At 36.0% G+C, this 19890-nt stretch overlaps 1 protein-coding gene and 1 pseudogene across 1 annotated transcript in view; both read left to right on the top strand.

Annotated features, from left to right (window-relative positions):
- ZFAND3 (zinc finger AN1-type containing 3) overlaps positions 1-19890 on the top strand; it is a 204786-nt gene that overhangs the window by 104709 nt on the left and 80187 nt on the right. The window contains 1 exon segment of the mRNA XM_006926996.3: positions 13685-13867. Coding sequence (XP_006927058.1) covers positions 13685-13867 — 183 coding nt within the window.
- LOC112476170 lies at positions 12342-12460 on the top strand (annotated as a pseudogene).

Below are 19890 nucleotides of genomic sequence, written 5' to 3'. Positions count from 1 at the left end.
TTTGCTTGAAATATCATTTTCCACCCTTTCACTTTGAGTCTGTATTTGTCTTTGGAGCTGAGATGTGTCTCCTGGAGGCAGCATATGATTGGATTTTGTTTTTTGATCCAATCTGCAATTCTGTGCCTTTTTATTGGTAAGTTCAGTCCATTTTCATTTAGGGTGATTATTGAAATATGAGGTCTTCTTACAGCCATTTTATCTTTTGCTTTCTGGTAGCTCGGTGTTTCCATTGCTCCTTGTCTTTGTGTTTCTGTTTTCTTTATTTTGGTTGGCTTTTGTGGGTTTTGCCTCTTGTTCTTCGTTTTATGTTATATACTTCAGTTCTGAGTCTTCTGTATGTGGTTACCATTACGAATATGTAAAGGATAGTTATACATATAGAGTAGTCCATTTTCTTCTGTGCATTCCTCATCTTCATTTTTCTTTACAAATTTGAATCTTTGAATCCTCTTCTTTTCAGTCATTCTTATTTCAGTTTGTCCCTGTGTATGCTGAATGTCATTACTATCTTGCTATAGTAATTCTCTTCTTATTATTTAAGCTTATAACGCCTTGTTCTTAGTAAAGGTTGCACTCTTCTGCTTCTATTTGCCTGCTGGATAATCACTTTACTCCTAATTATGTTTTGTGTGGTTTTTTGTTTGTTTGTTTTTTGTCATTTTGTTTTAGGTGAGCTGACCCCTTTCATTATTTCTTGTAGTCCAGGTCTCATAGTGGATAATTCCTTCAATTTTTGTATGTCTGGAAAGGTCTTTATTTCTCTTTCATATCCAAAGGAGAGCTTAGCTGGATATTTATTTTATTCTAGGCTGGTAATTCCTTTCACTTAATAGTTTAAATATTTGATTCCATTCCTTTCTGGCATGTAAGGTTTGCTCTGAGAAGGCTGGATCTAATAGAATAGGTTTTCCTTTATAAGTCACCATTTTCTTCTCCCTAGCTGCTCTGAGAATTCTTTTTTCATTGATGATTTTTGATAATTTTAATACATTGTGTCTGGGAGAAAGCCTTTTTGGGTTGAGGTAATTGGGTGTTCTGTTGACTTCACTGAGTTTTTTTCACAAGTACCATCCTGAATATTAAAATCTTAGCCTAGCCTGCTGCAAAGAATGCACTTTTATTTTGGTTTCCAGTAGGTGGCGTCTAAGCCTCTTGGATCCCTGCTTTATATAAAGACTTGATAATTTGTTTTCTTTAATGGAAACGTATTCTGCTTTTTTCCCAGAAAGAAGATTTATTAAAATCTCTCTTTAGCCTGCTGCAAAGAATGCACTTTTATTTTGGTTTCCAGTAGGTGGCGTCTAAGCCTCTTGGATCCCTGCTTTATATAAAGACTTGATAATGCCTTTTGTTTTCTTATAGATATTTAATCACACTCGCTACCCTCAGTTTCAGTCCCTGTCATTGTTAGCAACAGTTTTGGTAGCGTTTGCTCAGTTTCCCCTGGGACTCTGCAGTGTTCGGTTGGAGGGTATGGGGGAAGGTTTCTTCTGGGTTGGTGGATGAGAGATGCAGCTCAACCTCGGTTTTGCAACCACAGCAGGTAAAAGTCAGCTGTTGTTTTTTTGCCGTCCGGTTTCCCTGCTTCTGCCCCGATGACTGGGCCCTGCCGCTGGCTGCATGGAACTCACAACTCTCCCAGGCAGGGCTTTTCAGGGAAGTCGCCATAACTTCTGCTCTCCCTTTCATCCTACAGGGAGCTCCAGTGGCTATGAGAGGCAGCTTCTTTATTTCTCCCAGTCCATTGCCCAACACCCTGAGTTCTGACTTGTGGTAGCTCTTATGCACAGATTCCACGCTCAGATGTGCTAGTAGTATGCAGTTTGGGTGATTTTGTTGAGTTTTAGATGTTCAACTTATTGTTTCAAGTGGAGGGATCTGAGGTTGTTTCTCACTCTGCCATGTTTCTCCAAACTCTCTGTGGCAGTTTCTTAAATAAGATAACAGTGAAGTTTGCCACATCAGTTGACTCTTACTTTTATGAACTGTTTCTCTGTAGCATGCAATGCTGTTTGCTGGCATTTTACCCAAAGTAGAACTTTAAAATTGGAATCAATCTCTCTGCCATTTTATCAACCAAGCGTATGTAATATTCTAAATCTTTTGTTGTCATTTCAACGATCTTCATAGCATTGTCACCAGGAGTAGATTCCATCTCAAAAAACCACTTCTTTGCTAATCCATAAGAAGCAACTCCTTATCCATTAAAATTTTATGAGATTGCAACAGTTCAGTCACATCTTCAGGCTCCATTTCTAGTTCTCTGCTGTTTCCACCAGATCTGCGGTTACTTCCTCTGCTTAAGTCTGGAGTCTATGAATGTCATCCATGAGGATTGGAGTCAACTTCTTGCTCCTGTTAATATTGATGTTTTGACCTCTTCCCATGAATCATGAATGTTCTTAATGGCATGTAAAATAGTGACTCCTTTCCAGAAGGTTTTTCATTTATTTAGTCCAGATCCATGAAAGAAATCACTGTCTATGGCAGCTATAGCTTTACAAAATGTATTTATTTAATAGTAAGGCTTGGAAGTCACAATTACCTCTTGATCCATGGGCTGCAGAATGGGTGTTGCGTTAGCAGGCATGAAAACAACGTTAATCTCGTCGTACATCTCCATCAGAGCTGACCTGGTACATTGTCAGTGAGCAGTAATATTTTGAAAAGAATCTTTTCTTCTGAGCAGTAGGTCTCAACATTGAGCTTAAAATATTCATCAAGCCATGGTGTAAATAGATGTGCTGTCACCCATTATTATTTATAGAGCACAGGCAGAGTAGATTTAACATAATTCTTAAGGGCTCTCGGATTTTCACAATGGTAAATGAGCATTGGCTTCAATTTAAAGTTATCAGCTGCATTAGTCCGTAACAAGAGTGTCAGCCTGTTTTTTGAAGCTTTGTATCCAGGCATCGACTTCTCTCTAGCTATGAAAGTCCTAGATGGAATCTTGTTCCAGTATAAGGCTATTTCATCTACATTGAAAGTCTATTATTTAGTATAGCCATTTTCATTAATTATGTTAGCTAGATCTTCTGGATAACTTACTGCAGCTTCTACATCAGCACTTGCTGTTTCACCTTGTATTTTTATGTTATGGAGACAGTGTCTTAGACCTCATGAACTAACCTCTGCTAGCTTCAGACTTTCCTCTACAGATTCTTCACTTCTCTCAGCTTTAATAGAATTGAAGAGTTAGGGCCTTGTTCTAGACTAGGTTTTGGCTTAAAGGGAATGTTGTGGCTGTTCTGATCTTCTGTCCATCCAGACCACTAAAAATTTCTCTGTATTAGCAGTAAGGCAGCTTTGCTTTCTTATCATTCACTGTGGTAGCACTTTTGGTTTCTTTCAAGAACTTTTCCTTTGTATTTACAACTTGTCTAACTCTTTGGTGTTAGAGGCCTAGCTTTCAGCCTATCTCAGCTTTTGACATGCCTTCTTCACTTAGTCATTTCTAGCTTTTGATTTAAAGCAAGAGACATGAGACTCTTTCACTTCAACACTTAGAGGCCATTGTAGAGTTATTGTCTAATTTCAATATTGTTGTGTCTCAGAGAATAAGGGAAGCCTCAGGAGGGGGAGAGAGATGGGGAGATGGCCAGTGAAGCAGTCAGCATACACAGAACAGTTATCGATTAGGTTCACCATCATATGGGTGCAGTTGGTGGTGCCCCTCAAACAGTAGTAACATCTAATATCACTGATCACAAATCACCATAACAAATATGATAATAATGAAAAGGTTTGAAATATTGCAAAAGTTATTGCACCAAATAGTGCACCAAAATGTGACAGATATGAAGTAAGCAGATGCTGTTGGAAAAATGGCACCAGTAGCCTTGCTTGATGCAGGGTTTCCACAAACCTTTAATTTGTGAAAGATGCAATAATTTTGAAGCACAATAAAGCTAAGTGCAATAAAATGAGATATACCTGTATGCAAAATTTTCTATGCACACAAGTTATGAACCCCTGATTGTATTGTTCTCACATATTTGCTGCCCCTTCCAATGGAAGGATTATACTTCCCTGTCCTCATTACAGGCTCAGCCAGGCAACATCTTTTAACAAATAAAATGTGAACAAAAGTTTATATGCCATTTATGAACAGAAACTTACAAAATGTTCAGCACAAATAAATAGTATCAAACAGTGTAACATGGTATATTATTTTAAGACTGTCAAGCTCTTTCCCAAAGGTAACACACCACACATTGGCTTAAACTAAGAGCAGTTTTTTTTAAAAAAGATGAGGTAATGAATGGGTTTACTAACATTTTCTTATTATGCCTATTAAAGAGTATCAGGAGAATGTGCAGAATACCATGACTTTCACAAGATCAAACATTATGTATTATTTTGCTACCTTAAGTTTATTGGATCTTGTGCAAGTTTTATCTTAAGGGATAGTGTGTCTCAAAAGTTACCATCACCACCCCAGTTGAATTTCCTGAAACAAGTGAAATGGTCAGCTTGGCAATAGGAGTTAAATGCAGGAGGATTGAAAATTGGTAGTATGTGACCATGATATGAGATGATGAGGCTGAGAACTAGTGGAAGTGAAGTATCAGGTGGTAGGAATAGCTTGTTAAAGGCAAGAGTTACCTCATAGATGGAGAGAAGCAGAGGACCAAGTTACCAAGAGTATTAATGGGCAGCAGCAGGAACACTGTGCCCCTCCCAGTTCCCAAAATAGGAGGTGCCAGTGGGAGGTATTTTTGTTTTGTCTTTTGTCCTGTGACTTATGCACCATAAAATGAAGGACTGGTAGCATGAAGACTTGATACAACTATAGAAACGATCAAGGATATACAAAAAGGGGGTAACCTTTTCCTAATTTATTTGATATTTTCCTAATTTATTCCCAAAAGCTTTTCTAATTCTCTGTTCTGTGTTAATGTTTGAAACATTAAGTCTGAACCAAAAAAATTTTTCCAGACTCCAGCCTCTCTAGTGGTTATGTTGATGCCATACCTGCCTGTGCCATTGGAATGATTCATGAATAACAGGACTACTGGCTTGATAGGGGTTTTTTGAATGGTACCAAGGATCAGCTGTAAACAGATAGGTCAAAGGTTTTTAGGTTCTAATTTGCCTGTTTTTGTCAGTTTTGCCTAATATTTCCACAATATGCCAAACCTTGTTGGTAATTTTGAAGGTTGAGCTATATGTGTAGGATGTATGTTTATGCATGCAGATCATCAAATGCTCATTTTGTTGAAACTAGATTTAATGTCACAATATTCAAAAAACTTCTTGTGTTTTCACTTTCTTAAAAAATTAACACATTTTGTGGTTAGACTGAAATGAGATAAACGTGTCTCTTGTGCATGTTATTGTAGTACTAATGGATTTTTAGATATTTGCTGTAAAGTTAACATGTTAATTTATGCCCTGTAAATGAATATGAGACAGTATTACTGGGAAAACTGTATAGTCTGCACAATAAATGCTGTATAAGAAACAAGCCTTCCTCCAAATAACTTTTTTGCTAGTTCACACTTTTGAGCAGTAGGCTCTACGGGTACAAAGAATCTAAGGACTGCATAATTTCAGTGATAAACCAGATTATAAAATAAGCATAATTACTGATAAGAGTTTTGTTTGTAAGCTTTGTCAGCTTCATATATTCATTCTCTTGTTGGTTATTTTACAAGAAGCATTCGAAGACATGTTTTTGGGAGCCAATCCAAACAAAAATTTGCAACTTTGTGGTCTGAATCTAAGCAAACGGGACTTGAGAGGTCTTGAACTTTTGAGTATTATCAGAACCAGTTACCTGTCGTGAGTAGTAAGGAAGAAACATTTGTGCAGGGATAGTTTGTAAAAATCAAATTTATCTGCTTATTGACAGAGCACTTAATATTTTTGTATGTAGAAGCAGTCTTGCTTTTTATGAATAAATTTTATAGCCATTTGAAGTTCATTAATGTCTGAGAAAACTAATATTTTAAAACGTAAGATGTTCACCATTATCAAATAATTTAAATTCAGCAAATCTATGTTGTGCATTATGTGGCAGGTATTTTGCTAGGGGCTAGGATATATAGTGAATAAAACATTCATCCAACAAATATTTAAGTGCCCTCTATGAATAATCTTAAGGGCCTCCCTGAGGACATAGTGCTTATGTTAAGGTCAAAGATGAGTAGAAATTACCAAGATGAATATCAGGATAAAGAAAAATAGTCTCGCACATGCCTTGATCAAAATACTCCAGGTTGTGAAAGAGCCTGGAATGTTTGAAAAACCCAGGAGGACCTCAGAATGGCTGAAGCAAGGAGAGGGAGAAAAGCAGTAGCTTGAGATGAGATAGAAGAGATAAGCCAGAAGCCAATTCTTGGAGAGGCTTCTAACTTCTAGGCCATGTTTAAAATTTTGGATCTGATTTATAAAGGCAGTAGGAGATATGCTTTTGGGAGTCCGTCCAAACAAAAATTTGCAACTTTGTGGTCTGAATCTAAGCAAACGGGACTTGAGAGGAAAATGACTGTTAGAATTTGTATTCTATGTCATTCTGATTGCTTTGTGGAAAATGAATTAGAGTGGCCTAAAAGAGGATAGGATGCAAATAAATTGTTTCAGTTGCTATCGAAGGAATCTGACAAATGACCTTGACTTAGACTAGAGTGTAATGGCGAAATGGATGGATTCAGGAAATGTTTAGAAATTGTAAATGACTAGACTTGGTGATTTCTGAGATGTAGAATTAAGGGAGGGCGAATATGGAGTCTGAGGTGATTCCCAGGCTTCTGACTTCAGCCTCTAGGAAAATGTTGGTGCCAATCCCTGAGATGGGGACAAGGGCAGAAGACAAGGTCTATTTTAATTTCTGAATTAAAGCACCTCAAAGTGGACATATTTATGGGCATAGATAGGGAACATAGGACAGGAGTCATTTATCATCAATAGGAGATGTGTGTGTGTGTGTGTAACATGTATATTTTAAACTTGTCTGAAAGTATCAATCAGTACCAGTCTGAATATTCTGAGATCAGTAAAGACAGTCTGATATTTAAATAGAAGGAATCATCATGAGAAGTGAGATTTGGGTAGGGTAAAGATTTTTGTTTTTATGAAAGGAAGCTTAAATGAACCCAGCCACATTAAGTAGATCACAGTTTTCTCCATAGTCTAGGATCCAGGGTAAGATTTTTAAAACAGTCCTTTGGTTCTTGCAAATTCTTATTTAAACCAGTTTGTCTTTGCTGAAGCTGTTAACCCAGGTTAACATCTAGCTACTAGAATTTTATGAATTGACTGGCTACTGCTCATGGTTTTGTAGTTTTTTAAAATAAGATCCGAAATTTGTGATTGGGTGGCGTAGGAAAGTGCATCTTCAAAAACCTAGAAATTTCCTTATGAATGGAGGCTGTAGCCTGTTATGTACATAAATTAAGAGAAGGGATGAAGAAGAAGAGAAAGAACACTATTCTGATAAAGGAAGCCTTTATACAGTACCTTACATGAACCAAACTTGAGATTACAGAATTGAATTTTTATTTGCAACATTCATATTCTTCTATAATAGAGTACTTAAAACATGAAGCATTTTATGGTGTCGAACACCAAATTAAAACTTCCAGTGGGAACATGGAGTTGTAATCTGTGATACAGAGTCAGGTGAGGTTTGGAGACTGAGAATGGGAATGTGGGAAGTAGAAAAGTAACCCTTTTCCACTGCATGCTATTACCTTTTGGCAAGGTAGGCGGTGGTTGCTTCAGTGATACATGCTACAGTGGGAAAAGTGTGGACATTAGAGTCGTATAAACCTTGGTCTCAAACCCTAGCTCCAGCACTTGTTAGAAGGAGACAGGTTGCCCAACCTTGCCATGCCCCACTTTCCTCTACTAAAACGTGAGATGACATCTACTGCCCATTTTATTTTGAGGATTAAATGAGAAAATGAACTTAAGGCTCTGTTGAGTGCCTTGCCCGTATGGTAGGTACTTAACTCTTAGATTCTTTTTCACCTCCAACTTGATTTTCTTTACACTTAGCTTTAATGCCTATAATAATGTTACAGAAGCGTTATTAGTGGCCAAACAGACTTAATGAGTGAGAACAAATGCAGTTGAATTTCTTGTCTTACTTACTGATTATAAAAGTAGAAATTTACAGGTACTGAGTGCTTTATCTTTTATAAATGCAAATCCAGATGATGCTAAGAATGCCCTTAGACACACAAAATAGTTTATGAAAAGGTTTAAAATAACAATTGATAAACAATTTTAAATGTAATCCAATGATAAGTTTTCTACAGAAAATCATTTTGCCACTTTGTTAACATTTATTGAGCACTATTTTTTTCTTGGGCCTGTATAATGTGGGAGACTGACAAGTGAATAAATGATTCTCATACACCATGGGAAGTCGTGTGCTGTGGGAATTCACAGGGTGTTGTGCCAAGAAAATTCGACAATATGTACCAAATGCTTTAAAAATGTGCATCCTCTCTTACCCAATTGATCTACTTCTAGCAATATAACCTAAGAGTGTTCGATGAAATCTTGCTTGTAATAGTGAAAAATTGATAAATGTATAACAATAGTGAATTGCTTTGATTGCTGTGTTATATATAAGTGGATATAATACTTACCCATCAGTGATCACATTGATTTGTATGTGACAAAATAAACATATTCATGATATATTGCGAAGAGCAAAAACTAGGTCACTGAAGAGGATTTCAAAAAGGACAAAAGACTTACTTCAAAGAACAAAGGTTTAGTGAAATCCTTTCAAATCACTTTTGTGTATTCTCTACCTTGAACAAACTATTAAAAAAGTCATTTTCATTATCTGGAAGTGGGGTGGGAATTGAAATGAGCTAAGCAATCTTGCCAAATCTGTGTAGTATATCTGAAAGAAAAACAAATTGAGGCATATACATATCAAAGGTGAGTTTTGAGTAATGACTAAATAAAGTATAGTTTCAGTGAGACTGCCCAGGTGAATGGGCTTCTCAGAAGAGCAGGACGAGGTGCTTTTCTGTGCTCCCAGTCTTGTAGTAAGAAGATTGACCCGTGAGAAAAATCATTCTGAAAACAGTGGAAAAAAATACGTCCAGTGAGTAGGTGGGCAACCAGCCCCAGGGACTTTACTGGCCATTTTGGCTCAGCTGGTACCATTAGGTCAGTTTTTCTATTTTGTGGAAACATCTCATTTTCTGGATATCTCAGGTCCCAAGACACCTTCGTTGGGAAATTATTTTTCCCCTTAGTTGATAATAAGGTAAATCTACCAAGATCTTGGCTTCTGTTCACTTCTGAACAATAATCCCATTAAAGGTCAAAGGTTTTTACTCAGGTTTTGCAAATAACTTTAATTTGGAAAAGTTTTAATCATATAAACCTCTTTCAGACTCACAGCTGTATTCAAGATCAAGTTTACACCTTTGGATATACCATTAACTTATCAATTTACAAAAATAGATAATTATATATATTTTTTCCTCATAGAAATGAATAAGCTTGGAGATGTCTAATTTTCTCACTTATTTAAAAAAAAAAAAGTGTAAAACAAGTGAACAAGTCCTTACTGTGTCTGGGGCAAATGAAGTGACACTGTCTGCACTTCTGCACTGCTTTTTATTGTAGAGTGAACATAGTCTCTCTGCCTTTTTTGTCGTTTACTTTTTTACGTGTAATTCAGATCTACTTCCTTTTGTCCTTAGAGTAGACTTATGGGTTTTGGGGGGTGAGTCAGAGTCAGAAGTTGGATGCAGAATGATTCAGAAAGAAAGGAACAAGAGTAAAAAGTAAAAAGAGCTAATTCTGTGCTCTTTAAATTAGGGAAATACCTTTTATTTTTAATGACTGTCATTTGTTGAGTATCCATGTGCTAGATACTTTATGTAAATAAATTATCTTATCTAAACCACATTATTATGAGAGGTAGAAATAACTCCTTCCCTTCATTTTACAGACAGGACCCCAAAAGATTAAATAATTTGCTTTTAGCCATATGCCCAGTAAATAACAAAGTGAGGATTTGAATCCAGATTTAGTTCCAAAGCTCTTTCTATAATACGAGCTGCTAACTTTAGCCTAAGAGAAAACTCTTAGGATTGACTAAATTTCTGGTGAGTTAGCATTAATTTACTCCCTTGGCTCTTGCTTTCTTTTTCTGTAAGATGAGAAGATTGAATTGGATCTTTAAAATTAATTCTGATTGAAAAATTCTGTGATTCTTGGGTTCTTTATTGAACTGAAGTAGAGAATTTTTAGAGCTGCAACTAGTTCTTTTGTGTGAGCCAATGTGATTTGTAATGAATACTTTTAGCCTGATGATTTTCCATACCATCGCCATGTGCAGATGCAGAAAAGGCCTAGTGGGAGGATAGGGTTAAGTGTGTCAACTTCATATGTACAAAAGAAAACTTAAAGAAAAATACCTGAGCATTAAGGAATATGGCAAGCATGGACTGAAGATTGTGTGAGTGGTACCTGGTAACAATGTCTTTAAACAAAAACATGATTTAACCCCTACGGGTCATTGTGCCTGAGTGAGTGAGTGTACGTGTGTGTCTGTCTGGGGGACTGGGGATTGTGCTAGATGGTACAATGATGATTCAGTTTCACTTTTAGGGCCTTATAACATTTCCAGTTAAATGGTAGAGAGAGAGTTATAGAAGGGACACAATGATTATTGGCATAGGAGAACTAATGAGATGGCATAACATAAAAAAGAAACATCATTATTGCAGTATTTTTATTCCATTTATATAGTACCTTTTTCTCTGAAGGTGCTTTACAAATAACATTGAGATAATAAGCTATTTAAAAGTGTCAAAACACTGAAGAATAAGAAAGTGGCTAAGAAATACATACACAGAAGAGAAGCAGTAGAAGCTTTAGATCACTGATCTGCACAGCAGGGTAGTGATTCTTATGTTGCACTTACCTTTGATGCTATAAATGGGTGGGGGCTTGACATGGAGGCCTTTTCCTTGGGCCAGTGTTGTGTTCACCATTCCTGCATCCTGTGGTCATGATTGAAGACCATGGGTTTTGGTGTCAGGACCTGTATTTAAATTCTGATCTTGCTCCTTACTAGCCATTAACTTGAAACAAATTACCAAAACTTTCTGAGGTTCAATTTCTTCCTCAAAAAGTAGTATTAATTATACCTCCCATATTAGAGTTATCCATAGGATTAAAGTAAATGAGTTACATAACCTAAAGCATTTTTTAGTGCCTGGCCACAGTAAATGAACATAAATGCTAGCTATTCTTATGCTCAGAATATGTCTGATGAGGTTATAGAGCATAATAGCAGAAGCTTCTTTGTGGTTCAAAAGACAAGACAGTGTGGAATTATCAAGATCTTTTTCTTCTTTGAATTGACATAGTAAAATATAATCTGTACTTAATAGATTAGTATTAGGTTTTTTAAGTGAAACAGACAATATACATAGTGATTATAACCCACCACCAGCTTTAAGAAATAAAAAATTACAGATAGATTTGAAGACCCTTATTCCCCTCCCTCCACACTCCCAATAACCACTATCCTGAATTTGGTGTATCATTTCCATGTATGTTTTTATATTGTAAATATGTATGCATAAACAATATGTGGTATTTTTACATATTTAAATTTTTCACATAAATATTACTATACTACATATATCCTATAGCTTGCTTTTCTCCCTGCATTGTTTTTGAGATTTTCCTGTTACATTTGTAGCTTTATTCATTTAGTTTAACTGCCACAGAGTATTCCATTATATGCTAGAATATACCATTTTAATCTATTCTGTCAGTGGACATTACCTGTAATTTTTAATATTTCTGCATATTTTTCACCTTCACATCCCCCTCCCTCAACTTAAGAAGTAACCTCTGTGCTGAATTGGGTTAATATTTTTTAATGGTTTAAACGTACATGTTCCTAAACAATATATTGAGTTTTACCTGTTTTTAATGTTTATGTAAGTACTATCTTACTATGTTATTTAGTGACATGCTTTTTTTTTGTCAGCGTTATGATTTTGAGATTCATGTTAATATATGTGGCAATAGTTACTTGTTCTCATTATGTATATTATTCCATTATTGGAATATATACAATATAGGGACCTCTAGGTTGTATCTAACTTTTTACTATCACAAATAATATATCATTAAGATCCTTGTACATGTGTGTTGAGTTTCTCTCAGACATATACCTAGGAATGAAATGATTGGTGTAGGTAATGTATGTGCATCTTTATATTTACCAGATATCGATAGGTAGTAATTTTATTATTGTTTAATTATAAATATTTTCTAATTTTCTGTTTTCTGATTTGACCTATGAGTTAAAAGTGTACTTTTTGAAATTTCTTTGCGTCTACAGCCATGCCACCCTGAACAAGCCCAGTCCCGTCTGATCTCAGAAGCTAACCAGGGTCGGGCCTGGTTAGTATTTGGATGAGGGACCACCTAGGAAGACCAGGTGTTATAGGCATAAAAAATAAAAAATAAGAGATTATAAGATGACAAGGTCCTTGCAATCTGTGAGGTCAACCAAGGGTTGCCTCGCCTAAAAAAAATTAAAATTAAATTAAAATAAAAAAGTTTCCAAATATGTAGCATTTTTTGTTATGTATTTTTAACTTAATTGTTCTGTGGTCAGCTAATATGTCTGTATCTTAAGAACTCTTTGGCATCTATTGAGACTTTTGCTTTATAATAAAGTCTAATGTGTTGTCAAGGGTTAGCCAGGTTTCAGTTAGTTTTTATAAATGTTCCACATGTGTTTGAAAATAATTTATTATCTAATTTGGGGTACATGAGTTGGTACATGTTTACTAATCTTAACCAATTTTACTACTTTATCTGAGACAGCTATATTAAAATCTTCCCATTATGATAGTAAATTTGCCAGTTTCCACTAATTACAATCATTTTTGTTTTCTAGATTTTAAAGCTTTGTTATTAGGTACATACAGGTTCAGAATTGTTTTATCTTCCTGGTTAAAAAATTTTTTTTTGCTATTATATAGTGATCCTATTTACCTCTAATATGCTTTTTGCCTTAAAGCCTACATTTTCTGACAGTACTATACCTATTACTGGCTTTTTAATCATGTGTATTTGCTAGTATATTTTTACTTTAAAATTTTCTGTATCTTCATGTTTGTTTTTAGTATCTCATAAACTGCAAAGAGCAAAACTTTGTTTATTCAATCTGAATTTTCTGTCTTGTAACTACTAAGCTTAGTCTTTTACATTTATTTCCATTACTGGTATGTGTCTGTACTTATTTCTATCTACCATCTGCCATTAGGTATTTTCTGTTTACCCTGCTTTGTTCTCTGCAGTTTTTTTCCCTTCAAACAAACCTATCCTCTGTTTGTTTGAACAGATTTTCTGTATTCCTTTTTTTCCCTTTTATTGATTACCCCTAATATTTTAGTATGCAGTTTGCTTTGCAAAGTCATATTTTAAAATCAGCATTCTACCATTCTTCTGAATAATACAAAGACCTTGGAAAGCTTTCGCTCTAGTTACCCTCCAACAATTTTATGTTTTTGACCAGTATTTTACTTCTACTTTTTAACCACCCAAAGTCGCCTTTTTTTATTGCTGCTATTACATTTAATTTTTATACTAACTTTCATTGTTTTCTAATACCAAGAAGATTGTGAAACCTCTTCATTAAACTGGTTTTCTCATTCTTTCTCTTCAGATTTTCAAAAGAAACAACCAGACGATGATTCCACTCCAAGTACAAGTAACAGCCAATCAGACTTGTTTTCCGAAGAGACCACCAGTGACAACACCAATACCTCGATAACCACGCCAACTCTTAGTCCCAGCCAGCAGCCGCTTCCGACAGAACTGAATGTAACTTCACCAAGTAAAGAAGAGTGTAAGTGCCCACATCCTGTGAAGTGGTAGAGAAGGCAGCCCAAGAATCCTATCATGAACTTCTTGGTAATGCCTCATCCCAGAAAAAAAGATAGTAGCTCTTTTAATTCAAGATTAAGTGTTGACATATAGGCCCAAGTCAGCAAGTCAGAGAATAAGTTTCAGCCATTCCATAGAGCTTAAGGTGATCTTAAAAGGAAGCCTTTTATGTTAACTGTCAAGGTACACAAGATTTTGAGCTAGTCTAGGGCAGTGGTTCTCAGCTCTGGCTGAAAATTGGAATCTACCAGGAATTTTTAAAACAACTTTAATCTTCAGCAGCATTCCCTGAGTCTAATTTAGTCAATCTGGAGAGAGGCCCAGGAATCTGTTCTTTCTAACACTGCAGGGGATTCTAAGGAGCAGCAAGTGTTGAGAACCACTGGCCTAGGGAACTTGCCCCTGATTTAGTAACCTTGGATTGAAACATTACCTCTGTCAGTAACTGGGCCTTGAATGTTTCTAGGCAATTACTGAGATAATTGTACTGTATACTTCATAGAACATATGTATTTGAAGGGAAGAGGAGATGGTTTCTGTTACTCTTCTGTAAGTCCTCGGTGATAGAATACCATTATCATCTATGTAATATGAAAGTCCATTGTCCACTTAATCTTTATAATGCTGTAATCATCTTCTCTAAGGCATAACTATGACTATGACAGTGTTCGTTTAAAATTTATTGGCATGTTATGTCATAACAGTTTTTGCCTTTAGTTAACAGGTTGAAATTTGGTGCTTCGAATTTAATGACTATCTAGAAATTCTTGGAATATAGTAGATTAGAATGTTCTGCCTGCTAACTTTGAAAAGATTACCAGAGAATGAATATTTATCTAAACTTATCATAAGCCACCATACTAGGTAAATTGAGAATATAAAAGAAGGCCGTAGCCCCTATCCTCCAAAGAATTTACTATTTAACAGGAAGAATTAAATATATCTGTTATTAAAGATAGTGACTCTTAAAGAAGGGTGTTGTTTTACTTGAGAAAGCAGTGTTGAAGAAAGCACAAGATGGTGAAAAGACATTCTAGACAGAGTAAGATGAGATATGGAGGATAGCTGCATGAAGTTCTGCAATAGCAAGTGACTCTTTTAGGGCTGTTTATGGAGGACAAGGCTGGAAAGGTAAGGTAGATTATGGCCATGTCATAGAGGCTTGAATGCTCAGGTAAGATATTTGGATGTTAGAGAGTTGCCATGTTTTTGAGTAGACGAAGTAATATTCTTACAGTTCTCTTGAGGAAATAACCTGGCAGTTTTGAAAATGGGAAGGATTATAATAGAATAACATTACAGAAAAAGACTTTTTAAAATACTGTAACTTTTTCATTAGAGTTCCAGGGGAAGATATAGACATCATTTAAGAGGAGAAGAAAAAGATGAAAATGGTAGTGGTAATGTTAAGGCAATAGGTTTTGTTTTGTTCTTAAAAATCTGTTCAGGGTCATGTACTTATTGAGGACCTGATGAAAACTCTGGCCCATTGTCTCAGAAGAATACACGCCATTCGTTTATACCCAATTTTGAATAAAATTTTTTTAAAACACTGTGGCCTTTAGGGAAAAGTTGGAAGTAGTCTGGATCTCATCTCATGGAACTGTATCTGATTAGATCCATACATACCAGGGTCAGGCCACAGTGAACCAAAATGCAACTGAGATGGAGATAACAAAGCTACCATTTTCTGAGCACTTTATGCTCATTGTACTATATGTTTTGTATATTTTCTCATTTATTCCTCATGACAACCCAGTGAGGTAAATACTATCATCATTTCCATTACATAGATAAGGAAACAGGCATAATGAGATCGGATAACTTGCCTGTGGTTGTGAACTAGTAGATACCAGAACCAGGGTTCAAATTCAGGCATTTGGCTTCAGATTCTTTTAATCAGTTAATTCATAATGTGAAATGTAACTGCCACAGAGAATAGAAATATTCATGTTGGCAAGATCAGCACTTTCTCTCTCTGTAATAAGGAAACTCAGATCATGAAAGTCGCTGTATTAATTCATCATGAAAAATCCCTGTAACAGGGATTGGAAATAAAAATATATTCATTTGACTAAAACATTTTCTGTGGAAGCAGGCCTTTATGGGGAAGCTAACCTATAACAAGGATTTATAGAGCAAATAGCAAAGTGTGACTCAGAACAAGTGGAATTAGATGAAGTGAGTTTTTAATTGAGTCAGGCTGATTGTCTGGTACAGTCCAAAGACATATAGGGAAGGTCTTGCGTTTAATGCAAGATTCTGTGTTCATACCCTTTCCCCGCTGGACTTAGACCTGCCCTGAATTCTGGAGCCCCTAGGACACAACATTTCCTCTGTTTCCATAAATTGCCATTCTAAGCCACTGTAGACTGCCATGTTGTTTCTTTTGCTATATAAATACTTTCAATCTGATTAAAGATGTCTAGTTCTACTAGCTTCACATTCATTCTCTCTTCTGGTAACATCACTGCTTTAAACGATTGTGTGTTCATGTTCAAGTTAAACTCTCTGAAGGTAATCTCATTTTCTAATTCTCAAGAATTCTCAGACCCACACATACTAGAGTCAGGCCACAGCAAACCAACTTGAGCAGCCAAAATGCATCTGAGTCTGACATAACAAAGCTACCATTTATTGAGCGTTTTATGTGCAATTCATTATACTATATGTTTTGCATATTTTCTCATTTATTCCTCATGACAACCCAGTAAGGTAAATACTTTCATTATCCTCATCTATAGATAAAGAAACAGCACAGAGAGATCAAGTAATTAGCCTATGGTCATGAACTAATAGGTGTAGAACCTAGGATTATTAAATCCTTGGGTTTTATAAATCTATGGAAATGAGATTTGCTAATCTGAAGTGTGATGATGATTTAAGTCCTCAACAGGGGAGTTTGAGTTGGAGCTTGGGAGAGAGAAGCCAAGGTTGGCTTCGTCCACATGGAGATGATAGGTGAAGCCTTAGGAGCGAAATGAGATTGCTAAGAGTAAGAGTAAAGAAAAGCAGTGAGAATAGAATCTTGAGTAAAACTAAAACAGAGGAGGCAACTGAAAAAGTCAGAGAGGAGGAGCATGATAGTGGGTAAGGTCACAAAAGCCAGGGAACAAATTTTAACTTATGTCATGGGCTTTAATAATGATGATGAAAATGTTAGCTCACATTTATGAACTGTGTGCTATATTCTGAGCACTCAGCTTAAGCTCTTTACATGTACTAACATTTCATTTTCACAGTACCCTATGAGATAGGTACTTTTATTCTCCCCGTTTTTACAGATGAGGAAGCTGAAGCTCAGAGGGGTTCAGTAATGTCTACCCAAAATTACAAAGTTCATGCTTCGCAGTGTAGTTCATGTTCTAACCCATTAATTTGGCGTCAGAGCCTATGCTTTGAACCACTATAGCATATTACCCTCAACGTTGCGAAAATGCTGCAAAGACTGTAAACCGACAAGAGACTTTGGAATTGGTGATCATGAGATTGATTATCTAAATAAACTATTTCGGTGGTTTGTATATTCGTTTAGGAGTCTGCTGAGGGTCTACTATATATTAGACACTAGGTTAAGTGCTAGGTACGTAAATGAATATGATTAGGTCTCTATCCACAAGGAGATCACCTTTTCAAATATGTATGCCTCTCCTTGAGATTCTGGCTTGTTCTCCCAAACAGGTACATAAGAATTTGGGGGTGAAAGTGAGGCAGCAGCAGGAGCAGTGATGCACATCACTTGCAAAAGCTTTCTCAGGTGGGTTTTGCTACCTCACCTAGGTTGAAAACTATGCTAGAGTGAGGAGATGTGTGCCTGGTTTGTGGATGGGAGATATAGAGATGAGGAAAGTAAGGAAAGTTTGTTAAAGTTGTCAAAGCTATCAGGGCAGATGCATTGTAAGTCAAAGTGATTGCCAAGTAGCAGTGAAAACTCAGGTGAGATTAGACAGCCTGATCGATTGACACCTTGCAGATTTCTTCAGCTGTGACCTACCTACAAGAAAAATGCAGGAAGAGGCAGCAAGGTATTACTTATGTTGATCTTTTAGTATCCTCAAGGGACTAGAATTTCTTCTGTTGGTCCTTCTTAGCTTCCCCTAGAGAGGGTATGGAGAAATAGGACGTGAGAGTTGCTGAAAAATGGGTTTGGGATTCCCAATCTAAGTACTACAGAATTTGTTAACTGTACAGTAGTTATTGATTCATTGTTATTGTGTAGAATTGGAAGTGCTGTGTCTTCTTTGGGGATTATTGAAAGGTTTTACTTTTTCCTAATAATCAAGAGAAAAAGTATTGCTTACATCGGCTTTCTACTCATTATTAAATAACTGTATTAACAGAAAGGTGATGAGAGTCTGGGTACATTAATGCTGTTTTGAAAAGACTGCAGCCAGAGTAAGAACTGTTCACAAGAGTGTGTAAAATACAGATTTTTCTCCAAAAGAATTGAAACACTTGACTGAAAGTCAAATAAAACAAATATACAAGTGATATTTGTCTGAACACACATACGTTTCTTCCTCTCCCATTTTGTGTGTCTGCAGAAGAATCCACGGAACTTTAGCCATTAGAAATATTTTCAAAAAACAGTGTAAACGGAATTCAAATAGTGACCAAAGGAATTATCAACAGCATTTAAATACTAACCAGAGTACTCTTAAAGTACTATTTCTAATACTTTATCTGTATTAACCTACTTTATCTTTGTTATTACTCTGTAAGGTGAGTACAGTTACCTTATCTGTTTTATAGATGTGGAAATGGAGACCCAGGATGATTCAGTATCTTGCCCAAGATCACAGAGCAGCCTAGCTCTCTGGCACCACATCATACCTTTCTGTCTCTATAGTGATTTATAGTATAAAGGACATTACATGCAAATGAAAAACTATAGAGGAAAGAGGTATTGCACAAACACTTTAAATTTAAAGAACGAAATAACATTTCTTTCTGCTTTTGCTACTACCTATTTACTGTTCTCCCAATTTCTAGGTTTTTCATAGAGGAGATGAACTGTGATTTGTTCCCTGTGTTTCTTGATCTAACTTTTTTTCAGTTATGGAATTTTCTTTTTTTATTAATATTTGTTATTTGTCAATTATAGTTAACATACAATATTATATTAGTTTCAGGTGTACAACATAGTAATTAGAGATTTATATAGTTTACAAAGTGATCACCCTGATAAATCTAGTACCCATCTGACACCGGACATAACTGTTACAATATTATTGACTGCATTCAGAAGTGGAATTACTGGGTCCTTCTTTGTCTCTTGTTACAGCCTTTGTTTTAAAGTCTATTTTGTCTGGTGTAAGTATTGCTACCCCAGTTTTTTTTTCATTTCCATTTGCATGAAATATCTTTTTCCATCCCTTTACTTTCAGTCTGAGTGTGTCTTTTGATATGAAGTGAGTCTCATAGGCAGCATATGCAAGGGTCTTGTTCTCTTACCATTCAGCCAGCCTCCCTTTTGATTGGAGCACTTTTTTTCATTTGAAGTACTTGTTGATAGATATATAGTTATTGCCATTTTATTATTTATGTTTTTTATATATATTTTTTCCTTCTTTACTGGCTATCGAACCAACTTTTGAAGAGAAAGAATAATGTCTAGTTGTAGGTAGAACACTGGAACCAGTTATTTTTTTGTTATTTTTGAGTGATGGGCAGAGGACTGGTCACCTTAAGTTAGTCTTACCAAATTGAACTAAAAAGATGAAAAAAATGCTCATTTCTTTATCGCTCCTATAAATGAGCTTTCCTGTTGTCATGCTCTTAAAGGCCTAGGCATTCTTACTTACGACCTGTTTGGGAGCTTTACGATATGGATGCCTACCTAAGGGTTCTCCCCACGCCACCCCCTCCCACCATCCCCTGCATCCCACTACGTATTGGATAGAAATTGAGGTATTGAAGGAGAGTTGACTGGTCTGTTTCTTTCTAGGCAGGAGAGGAAGAGAACTGATAACCTACTACTGGGAA

This window comes from Pteropus alecto, unplaced genomic scaffold, assembly GCF_000325575.1.
Source record: "Pteropus alecto unplaced genomic scaffold, ASM32557v1 scaffold202, whole genome shotgun sequence".
Lineage (NCBI taxonomy): Eukaryota > Metazoa > Chordata > Mammalia > Chiroptera > Pteropodidae > Pteropus > Pteropus alecto.
This window is presented reverse-complemented; position numbering and strand designations above follow the sequence as displayed.